Consider the following 11,817-nt stretch of genomic DNA (forward strand, 5'->3'; position numbering starts at 1 on the left):
CTGGGTAATTCTGACATTCCATGACAAGGGAATTCCCCTAATTCTCAATTCATTGATTTTTTCATAAGTGTCGGGCCAGCCAGTCCTACCAGCAAAATACCGCATCCACTGAAGCTTTTAGCTTTCAAAACTTGTCCAAATTCTATCGGTAGCTCCTGGAATTCATCCACGGAAGGACCACAGAGCCAACTTCACTCGTGCTGGGAACCGCCATGTTTACAACTTTTAGGCGTCCCAGTCTGCATGAAACCATCTCTCACCTCTGTCTGGAGAAGACCAGACACGCACGGTTCTTACGTTACGTTTATGCCTGTAGAATCAACTGAAACGGCAATTCCTTGTAAAAAGAACCAACGATCTTTATTTTTTTGGTAGACTAGGTATCGGAGAACCAGAAGACTTACGCATGCGCTGACGAAATGTTTGAACAAGAGAGAAAAAAGCAGTACCTCCAGACGTGGCGCTGGAGCGTCGTACCAAACGAGTCATCCCGGGATTTCGGCCCGTGCGATCGCTTTTGGGACGCAGTTGGCCCTTCGCTGCTTTCTGCTACCGACCTTGCCTCCCGGTACGGCATTGAGGGAGAGATATGTCGGCCCCTAAACCATATGTGACAAATCCCACGCCTACTCACAGCTCCAGACCGCCCTTGTCATTACACTTTGAGGTAGGATTTCGATGGCTTATATATTCAAAGGGAAAGTCATTTTATCTGCCATATGGTAAGCACTGGAGTCGCAGATTACGAAGTGTACGCACGCGCCCTGCTAAAGGTATCATACACACATGGATAAACTTTATTTCATCTCGAATTTCAGAATAACTACATGAGCTAATATCTTCGACACATAACATTTGCAGCTAAAATACGTAGCATATACAGATACATAACTAAATACATAATACTTAAGGATATGTTGATTAAAAAGAAAAGCCGCTGTACAAAATGCGGCCCTGGAGTCTCTTTTAAAACCACTAAACTCAGTGGTACGGATACAATCAGGTAGCGCATTCCGCAAGTTAGCTGATACGTAAGAAAAAGAGCTAAGACCATAACTGCTTGTCCCAGGTTTATGGAAAAACAGAATGTTATTTTTTTGCGAAGATCATTCATAAGAAAAGGGCAGGAGAGGAAACGCATTGTTCATACAGGCAGGGAAACCTTTGTTTTTTTTAATATACTTTTAATACGGTAATATGAGGAAATGTTGAATGCGCATTGAATGCGCATATTGCATAAAGATGTACAGTTTGACTTAAGTGGTAAGAAGACAGGTCATTTGCAAATGTAAATCTCAGTATTCTCTTGTTTACATTTTACTGTTTTTTTGACACGAAATTACGAAAGGCCAGTCTTATGCTACGCGAATAACGGCGAAAGAAAGCGCTACTTTGTCGCGAATTTTCTATCATAAAAACTTGTTCAGAAATGAAAAGTCTACGTTAACAGCACACACCGGGGCTACTCCTTAGTATCCGGCTAGAGATCATCTTCTCACTACTTTTTCATCCGGCCGCGCTTTAACCATTTGATGAGGGCCAGTTACCTCCTTCATGCCCAAAAAGAATTCTGGGTAATTCTGCCATTCCATGACAAGGGAAGACCCCCGATTCTCAATTAATTGATTATTTCATAAGTGTCGGGCCACCCAGTCCTACCAGGAAAATACTACATCCATTGAAGCTTTTAGCTTTGAAAACTTGCCCAAATTCTATCGGTAGCTCCTGGAATTCGTCCACTGAAAGACCGGAGAGACAACAAGGCTAGTGGATTAGAGGGTTGCCCCGTATTGACAGCTAATTTGTGGAGCAATGTCATTCATTGACCGTTATTATGGTTCTTCTGCATGTCATCTAGTGAACGTGCAGTTTGAAGCTAACTTGTGTCAAATGGTACGTAACTTTGTGGGTTCTATTCTGGCGTTAGGCTTCAAACCAGAATAGCATGAAACCGTGTTGAATGAGACTTGGTTGCCATGTGAACGTAAAGTTACCAACTCCGCATATTTGCCTGGTTTTGTTCCCCTGACTGAAGAATTTATATTGACCAGCAACTACGAGATATATTGTTGACCGTCCTAGACGGTGTTGCTAAATTACTGGTCGTTAATATGACTTGATGATGACACAATCAGTCGATCACCTGGACCATATACTCTCTAATCCGTTCTCTCAACATTTATTTTGGCACTAACATGAACAATCTGTTTAGAAATCAAGGAGTGATAATTTTCTTCCTTCTCGTGACCTCTATGTTTGCTTGGGCGGTGATACTGCGAAGCGAAAATGAACTCCCAAGGGATTGAAGGGTTAAATTAAGTGCTATATTTATTCCCACAGAGTCGAAGATACTGAGGCTGGCGTCTTAGGTGCGTTCGTTGAAAGATTAAGGTAAAAAGGAATCATAATATCAAATGATAATAATTTAACTGTATGGCGTCAAAAATCATTGCAAACCAAGGCCAACTGATGCTGGACCATGCTGGTTAGAAACATAGTGTTCAACGGGCAGGTTAAGCGATCATGATTGTGAATTTGTTTGTCAGTATTGTGCCAAAATGCGCTTGGAAAGAGGAAGAGAGGAGAGAGTTTGTTAGTTCCGATTTAGCAGAAGAATAGTAAGTTCCACGTGATGCGGTTGAGATCGGATATTACGACATAGTTGACATACATATACCTATATATTGCTACTAAAGCGACTGTAAATGATAACTAAAAATAGCCAGATTAAAGAACGTTTTATGGCATTTCTTTGATCCTTTTTCTATATGAAGACAGGGTCCTTCACAACATTTGCACCCAGGGAATAAGCTTTTACTACAGTCATTTGATCTGTTTGATGAAAATTGCTCCACATTCAGGGACGGGTTTTTCGAAGCCTGATTAGCGCTAACCGTTGGTTAAGAGGTATCAAAATCTGTAGGTTTCCATGGTATTTAATGCTGGTTATGCTTCGAGCAACCCGGGCCAGAACGCTGACTCGTCACACTCGGCGTCACCCTTTCAAGAACACGTGCTCGATTACTTTTGGACTCATACACTTTGCTTCGCGGTTATTTTCTTATGCTCTCTTTATTTTGTTAAAAATATCGATGGGGTGAAACGGCATTTTCACATATTATGAGAACCATACCTCCGATCATGCTCTGTTTTATTTATCCCATCCAATCTTATTTTAAATCAGTGAAACTGCAAAAGATGGACTTTGGGCTAGAATCGATACAAGAAAATTCTCAGTCTTACTGAGAGAAGTTAATATACTCGATGATGGCGGATTTGAGACTTATTTGGACATGGCATGGGGAGCGCAAGTGACATATATTGGAGAAGCGAAACTTTGACATGTGATCAGCTGGGTTGCCTTTGTTAAAACGCGTGATCACATTATTTGATGAAGTAAAATATTCACCACATACAAGGTTTGATGTCCGCAGTCCATGGTCCAATCATATCAACTATTATAGTAACAATCTAGTAATAAAGCAATACACTTAATGACATGAGAAATCGTCAATGTTGCTTAAGAGCCTATTAAGGTATTGGTTTAAAAGCCTTTAAATAAAATCACCTTAATACGATTCCACGAAAAGACTTGCATATCTCTATTGTTTAACGTGATTAAATTCAAACATGTGTGACGTTTTCTCTCACGGAAATACTATTATATTAGACGGTATATTTTAGGTTTATTCGTAACGGTGGAAGGTTCACTAAACATTTGCAACCGTAAGTCATTTTAAGCAATTGGATTCGTTGTGTTTGAATCGCATATTTTGATAAATTTTGATATCGATTTATTTGTTTTTAAGAAGTCCCTGGAAAAGAGTTAAACATTTTCATTCATGTTTGTATTATTAGACATTCTGATGATCTTAAGAAAAGTGCGAATGCAATATAAATAACCAAGAAAGAAAATATATAAGTAGTAATCAAAACTTTCTTATCCTCCCCTTCCTCAGAACAATTGATTCGTAGCTTCAAAAGGAGGGATCACGTGGTATTGCGGCTGTTTGCTCGTACTGTTTGCTCGTACTGTTTGCTCGTGAGGCTTGCAAGATGGCGTACGCAAAGCAAGGACAAGAAGGGAAGACTAGACTTGAACGATTACAAGACACTGCCCGAGATTTTGGACATTTTTTGTACAACACAGATAATGAAGAAGGAAAGATTACAATCATGGGCAGAGATAAAGCGAGTTGGGGTAAGTTGGCGTTTGAAAGGGATTTGAATTTATGAGAACTGTATATTGGTACAAAGCTTAATTGCTGGATGTGCCATCGTTGTTTGCTTGAAATACAGAGCATTTTGGAGCTTTCAGGTTTTCAAGTGACAATTTTTTTCATTTTTTTATTCCAGCAAAGATCACTGTGTTTTTCTTGATATTTTATGGCTGCTTGGCTGGTTTCTTTGCCGCCATGTTGAACATCTTCTTGACTACAATTCCAGAAAGAGAGATGGGCCCCAAGAGGACAGGATTTTTAGAAAATAGACCAGGTATCGTTCTATTTCAATTGATTTCTAAGTTCCTTGGGGGGCTTTTCATTAGATCTGTCCCTGAACTTGCTGCTTCATGTCAAAACAGAGAAATGTAATGAAATGTTTATCCCGGCTTTTCGCTTGCTGCAAACGTGCGTGTGGTTTTACCCTCATTTGCAATTCAAACGACGTCTTAAGTAAAATCTGTTGAAGTGATTGCTTAGTCACATTTTATTTTATTCAGCCTTTTTATCTTTTATGGTTGGGAAATCTATTTTAATATCTGTACCTTGCAATATACCCTGCAGAAAAGAGAACTTGACTCGATATATGTGGAGTATTTCGTTGCTCCTAATTCCACACTCGAGTAGTTAGGATTTGCAACCGACTATTACAAATTCACTAAAACCCCTGTCGATGTATGACACAGGTCCTAAATCTGTGGATTATTACCTTTCAGTTTCGTGGGAAATTCGTTTTAGATTTTACCGGTTTCGTGATCAAGCGAAGTGTGCATGCTTCAACGAATATGTGCACGTGATTCAGCAAGTTTGTTTGATGGCGTGAATGTTGTATTGTTAAAAGTACATGTAAACTTATTTGGTATTGACTTATCTTTGGAATGTTAGACTGTCACATATAATACAGAACACTTCAGAGATGCTTGTTTTAGATATTTTATTTGCCAACAGTTCTCACTACTCAATATTTTTTTGGGATACCACTACAAATGATAAAGGTCTCGAAAATTATTAATGTTCTCCTATTCAAGTACCACCCAAGTGTTTTTTAAAGCATGTGATCAATAAGTTATAAGACGGTTAACCCTATAATTCTTTTTATGTCAATATTTTACAGGTCTTATTCCTACTCCAGTTTCTGTTGAAGGTTTCAGCCAATCATATATTGACAGTCAAGTGAAGAAAATAAACAGTTTCTTAGATCGTAAGTCATCGTGGCTTTGGCCATATTCTTGTACTCTAAAAGTCAGGAATCTTCCAACCTATCAACTTCATTGGTATCTTATTTCAATAACGTTTCAAATGCTATCTCATCAATTTAATACAGAGGTTTCATTAGAAGCCTACAATGGTGAAATTCTGACAGCTAATCTATAAGTTCACTGCCAACTTGTTCGATAAATTACATGATTCTCCCTGTTTAACTTTGATCCAGTTTAATTTATTTTAATTCAGTAAAACAACTAGAATATCAAGAAACCTTATGCTGTATGTTCTGCTCCTTTTTGGACATGGGATATTTATATGAATTCCTAGTTATTTGCACTCACCTTAGCCACTTGTGCACCAGTGCAACATCTACTCTGCCATGTTGGATGAATAGACGAGAAAGAGTGATGCTAAATGTTGCCTTTATCACATTCACTACATCCTTCTAATTTTCCACCTGTTGTTTATTGCTGGACATGCCATTTCCAAGCTCCTAGAATTTTCAGGGGGGGCATGCCCCCAGACCCCCCTACGTACAGTCATCTACTTGACAAAACCAACCGTTTACTAAAAAACGTATTGAAACCCCTGTAAATATGCCAGAAAAGTGTCTTCAAAAGCTGCAGATTTTCACTTCATTAAGACTCGCAATACTGTAGTGGTTGTCACTGCAAAGTACTCTTTCAGTAAGTATCTGACCTTTTATACCTCAGAGAGGAATCAAAAAAGAAGAAAAAGAACTAAACTAGAGTACAATTTGATTTCTTCATACAAAGTATTTAATTAAGAGTTTGTGTTTTATGGAAAGATATAATATAACTGCTCGGTATTTAAGTAAAGTTAAAATCTTTGTGAATTGAAATTTGGGTTAAAATAGGTAAAAATTTTCTTATGCTTCATTATGGACTGCACACTGTATTGGCCCCTTAAACCTGTGAAGTTTCAATGCATAAGAAGTTACATTTTGATTTACACAGAGATGTTTCCAGGTTTTCAAATTTGGGGTCCTCTGGACCCCTTTCTTGAAAAATTTGGGGGTCCATTGCAAAATTTTGGGAGTCCAAATTGCACAAAAAGAAAGCCTTACCCTTCCCCTTGAATATGTTTTTAAAATAAAATGATCAATTTCTTTGAAACTGCTATGCCTGTTGATTCATTGATCAAAATGTATGGACTGTGTCAAAGCTCCATCGATCACATCTGAAAACATCTCGAGGAATCGGCTCACTGTCGGAACTGTTGGCTAGAGTTGATAAATGATAAAGACCTCCACAGCAAAAAAAAAAAAAAAAACAGAACTTAATATTTATTTTCCGTAAAAGAGCATCATTTATTTTAACAACACTTGAGGTGTATTAGGAACAAAAGAGTAAACAAATACTAGCAATCAATACACAGTTCATCGTCGGCCCATGACTTTGCCATGGCTATTGTTAATAATCATACGATTGAATACATTCAAGTTTCATGTTAAACACGTCATTTTTAACACTAAGTCCGAAAAAGTTGCATAATAATTTGCAAAACAGACTAGTTCCGTGCAAAACAAGAACCGATAGGATGACATGTGCGTGCCCGGAATTAACATCAACAGGGTGGCACAAAACAAGAGTTTAACATACTTCACCGTTGGATTCTCTGTCATTTCGCTCATGATAAGCAAACCTGAACTTCAACTGGAATGTTTAATTATCATTGGCCGATCGAAAGTGTTGCTGATTGTCTTGCCCAAAAAACGGCTCAGATCATGTCACAGAACATGTTGGAATTAAAACTCCTCATGCTGGACATGATCATTGACAAAATGAAATCATTTGACTACAAAAATGCGAAAATAACAGCTTACCTTGAAATTTAAGGAAGTTGATCATTTCTCCGTCGTGATAAATGGGAATGTTCAATTTGGTTGTGGAATATGCCGTTGGCATGTTTTTCCTGGCTTTTGTAATTTGCATAAGCATTCAATATTTTTTCTGCGTCCAATTGGACCCTTTGTTTTATATTCTATGTGTCCGAAAAAAAAATGAGTGCGTCCCAGGACGCAATGACACACTCTGGATACATCTCTGTGTACAGCATACACTGTACAGTTGAGTTGGGATTTAACAGGCTTTTTCACATGTTCAGTTTTGTTAGTTGGGGTGTTTGGTTTATTTATAGAGGAAATGGTGGTTTTGTCGTCCCATTACATGTAGTTCCATGATGAAATTCAGTCAAAACTGTGTTTGCGAGAATTGCTTTACCTTTCACTGATGTTTTCCATTTTAGCATACAGAAGTATGATTGGCAATCAAGAGTACGAAAACTGTTCAAGTGATACAGAGCGTGTTAAAGGCTCCAAACCTTGTTCTTTTGATTTGACTTCCCTTGGTGAATGCTATAATGACACAGAGGGTTTCCAATATGGCTATGATGAGGGAAAACCATGCATCTTTTTCAAGATGAATAAGGTGGATTTTCTTTAGAAGAGTGCTCTTAATCCTTATCTGTAAAATTGTTATTGTTGCACACGTTTAGCACAGTTGTTTAATGGATGAATGCCTTTAAAGTGCTACTATGAAAAAAATCAGTTCTTTTTTCTTCAGATTTTGAAAGTGTGATTGCTGAAAACTTGACTGGCAAAATTTTGAGCTTTGGTTTTTATCCAAAGGCTGTTTACTTTGAGTGTAAGTTTTGGATTTCATGGTCTGCCATTACTGCCATTCCAAAACTGATGTCATTACATTTTACTCACTAGCTTGAAATTTCAGCATGTAAAGGCAGCTTATTATAAATGCAAAACATGAGTTTAAAAGTCTGAATAGGCCACTTCGGAAAACACAATACTCTTTGTTTGTCCCCTCAAATTTTGCATAAGCATTGTTTCTCTTGGGGCCAATGTACGTCCCAAGAGAAACTGAAAACAATGCTTATGCAAAATTTGGAGGGACAAACAAAGAGTATTATGATATCTTCCGAAGTGGCCTATGCCTGAAACTCTTGTGCTGCATAATTTATTAATTATGCATCATACAAATGCATATAGCATTCTTAAACTATTGAGTCTTTGATGTCATTTTCTCTTTGATCCAACTCTCAACCTTTTGATCTTAGTAATGGCAGACCGTTGCATTGGAAAATCCCAGGTAAAATAAACAGACCTGTGTCTTTTTGAAATCAAAGCTTAAAACTTGGGTCACTTAGTGTTTAGTTCACACAGTTTTTGAAATCCAAAGAAAAAGAAAAATTATTGTTTTGGTCATTGTAGCACTATGAAGGAGCTAGGGAAGAAAAGAAATTGCAAACTGTAGAAGGAGAATTTTTATTATTATTTTCTTTGTTATTATTTTTTTATCTTCTTTTAGAGGTCTTCACCTAGTTGGAGCATTCTCTGTTGTGATTGTCCCTCTCTGAGCTGTTTTTAAAAAATATTATTTCAACACTTATCCAATTTTCTTATTACCTTTATCGTGTTTTGTATAGATCAATCGTTTTGTCTACACAGTGAAAGTTAGATGAATAAATAAGAAGAATAGGGTTGCAGTATTAAGCCTAGGAGCATGTCATGAAAATTGAACAAACACTGATAATATTAGCAAGAGAAGTGGAGACTTAAGGACAGAAAGGGAAAAAAATGTATGTGAAGAGACCTCAGGAGAAATGGAAATCATTATCATAATGAGAAGGACGAATGTATCTCCCATGTACTGAAAGGATGCAGTTAAGGACGGTGCCTACTATTGTTATTGCGCATACGTTCTGCACATCTCCAGATGTTCGGATTTCCTATCGGTGATGCTTACTAATACAGGGATATTTTTTCGCGGTTTGAAACTACCCGGAGAAAGTAGATCTTAGTAAGTACTCTTGGTATTCAAAAAGAAAATTGGGGGTAGCCATGCATTTTTCAGAGATAATTACACTTCAATTTGCGAAAGAATGCCATACATTGCTGTGTATTTTAAAGCTTTTTACAAATATTATTCATGAATTATCTTTGAAAAATGCGTGGTTACCCCCAATTTTCTTTTTGGATTTCAATAACTGTTAAGATCTACATTTCCTGCATAATCACACACCGGGGCAAAAATATCTTTGATTAGTAGGCACCGTCCTTAAAAGCAAACACAGACAGAGTGCAAATGCTGACATTGCCAGAGCACTCTAGTGGGATATCCCTTAGAAAAGAAGGTTTGATGTGTTTGGTAAGTGATGGTACCACTGACTGATAACATCTTGTCTTTCAAATCCTTATTAGATTTACGGTTGGACTCCTGAATCCAAGGGTGATGAGGATTATGTTGAACTCACCTGCAAGTTTCAAGATGGTGAAAGCAAGGTAAACATTTACATTTTATAGACCTGTTTTGTGAACTTCTTAGGGATGCTTGTAGTGAAATGATACATTCTGTACATGTAGGTACTGGTATTTTGGGAAAAAAAACACATGTATTGAGACCTATGTATCTCTTCTGTCTGCAGGAAAGACAAAATATAACATTTTTGTGACAAATTCAATTTTCTCAATCAGTTAGATACTAAGAGGGTATAAAAAACCTTTTTCAAGGAAGAACAAAAATAATGCAGATGCTCCTTTTCCAAGATTAGGGGAACGCCGGGCAAGCGTGAGTCGAGTAGTTGAGTGTGGTTATGAGACAAGATTTAAGCATGTATATAGACTTGACTTTGTCACGTATGATTCACATTTTCTTGCCAAAAGTAAGAAGGAAAAAGTTTACCAAAAGTTGGCTTATATGAGGTTATTTGTATTGACACGGTTCCATTGTTTTTAAACATTATTTTTACTTTATCTTTTATTAGGAAAACCTGATTATTTTGCCAGAAGAAAAGCCAGGTTTCTTGACTTATTTTTACCCATTTTACTCTGAGGAGACCTGGTATTCTCCAATTGCTGCCTTGAAAGTAAATACCACAGCACGTGGGGTTGTTCTTTGTGATGTCCTTGGCAAAAATATAGAGTTGTCTGAATCCTACCGTTTCAACCGTGGTGCAATGGGGAGAGCACGTATTGAAATTAAGCAGTAAAACAACTCCCTATTTTCTCAACTTGTAAAGACCAATTATTTGCCGGAGCACTGTGCCAATGTAGCGATTTTGTTTTTTGTAATTTTGACCATTTCCTATTGCACAAGATAGAAAATTTAATTTCTCCTACATTCTTTGTAAAGTTTAGTCCATTACTTGGAAGATGGGGAGGGAAAATTGTTGAACATTAGCATTTCCTGCAAAGTGTGGAGATTTTCCTTATTAACGTCCTTGGTTTTGTGACTTTCTTATCTTGTTGATAAGGGCAATTGCTCTTTTCTAAGTCTGTTCTTGGTAACCCATAATTTTATTGCACAATATTAATGCAAGAGCGTGTCTTGCAGCCAACACATAATACCGAAACTTACATTTTGATCAATTTTGAACAATGTGAAGTTAAAATTGGATGTGTTTGTTAAAGTCATTATTACTGGAGTTTAGTCTTAAATGTACCGTCCTGGAGAGATGTTTTTGAGTTGACCAACAACTTTGGGAAGGAAAAAGTATTCAAATAATGATTTGACTGATCACAATTGCAGCACTTGTGTTGTGTTTTTAGGCCTTCTGGGTTGGTGATAACAGGCATGTCCTGTTGTCAAGCAGAATTGCTTTCAAATGAAATTTGTATCTCTTAAGATCTCTGAGCTTTTAGAGTACTAGTCAAGGTTTTGGGGGTTTCAGTCAATACTTTGTACACTTATCTTGTGATCATTGTTGAAAAATACCCAGCGGCCTTGAATGTTATTTTATCTGTAGTAATCATTTAGGTTCATCCAAGGAAAGAGGGCTTGCCTTTGCTCTCTGTTGTAGTTTATACCACCTCTGAGACAAGGTCAGCATACCCAGCCATGACTATTAATAATTATTATGGACATGAATCCATCATTACTGGTTTCCTACACTAGTTATGGAGTAGTTCATATTTTCAGGTTTATTTAATTGATGACAAAAATGCGTCATAAAAAGTCTTTGTATCTGGCACATTTTGTGGAAAATAGGCCAAATGTGAAAATGACAGTAAAAATAATATTCCATTTTCTTTTTGCTATTTAACCTTGCTTTAGAACTGAAATCCTTTCAAATTTAAACATGCCAACAAGACTAGTTTTACTAATTAGCACAAGACTATAGAACAATAATATTAACTGGCCACCATTTTTCAATTTGGTTTATAATACGCTTTTGTTATTCTGTATTCTGATGTACTCTGTGATAAATATAGACCACTTTCATAAATGGCGACCACTTTTATATTCTTTTGTCTTTGTTAATTAGACCTACTGCCCTCATTTTGAAACAAAAAATTCTATTGGAATTTGCTTGTTGTAGCGAGGCTAGAAAGGCTTATTAGCATTAAAACAAAAGA

The 11,817-nt window shown here is 37.1% G+C and overlaps 1 protein-coding gene across 3 annotated transcripts in view; it reads left to right on the forward strand.

Annotated features, from left to right (window-relative positions):
- The first annotated feature begins 1,000 nt into the window (after positions 1-1,000).
- The window catches only part of LOC138029318 (sodium/potassium-transporting ATPase subunit beta-3-like), an 11,829-nt gene continuing 1,012 nt past the window's right edge, over positions 1,001-11,817 (forward strand). The window contains exons 1-8 of one of the 3 annotated variants that reach the window (XM_068877048.1): positions 1,001-1,152; positions 2,341-2,391; positions 3,960-4,201; positions 4,357-4,494; positions 5,335-5,421; positions 7,695-7,876; positions 9,664-9,744; positions 10,227-11,817. The exon at positions 10,227-11,817 is cut by the window's right edge and continues 1,012 nt beyond it. In XM_068877048.1, coding sequence (XP_068733149.1) covers positions 4,057-4,201; positions 4,357-4,494; positions 5,335-5,421; positions 7,695-7,876; positions 9,664-9,744; positions 10,227-10,451 — 858 coding nt within the window. In that variant the 5' untranslated portion in view covers positions 1,001-1,152; positions 2,341-2,391; positions 3,960-4,056 and the 3' untranslated portion in view covers positions 10,452-11,817. The other 2 variants (XM_068877047.1, XM_068877049.1) reach the window with 2 other exon arrangements.

Source organism: Montipora capricornis, chromosome 13, assembly GCF_036669925.1.
Source record: "Montipora capricornis isolate CH-2021 chromosome 13, ASM3666992v2, whole genome shotgun sequence".
In the NCBI taxonomy this organism is placed as follows: Eukaryota; Metazoa; Cnidaria; class Anthozoa; order Scleractinia; family Acroporidae; genus Montipora; species Montipora capricornis.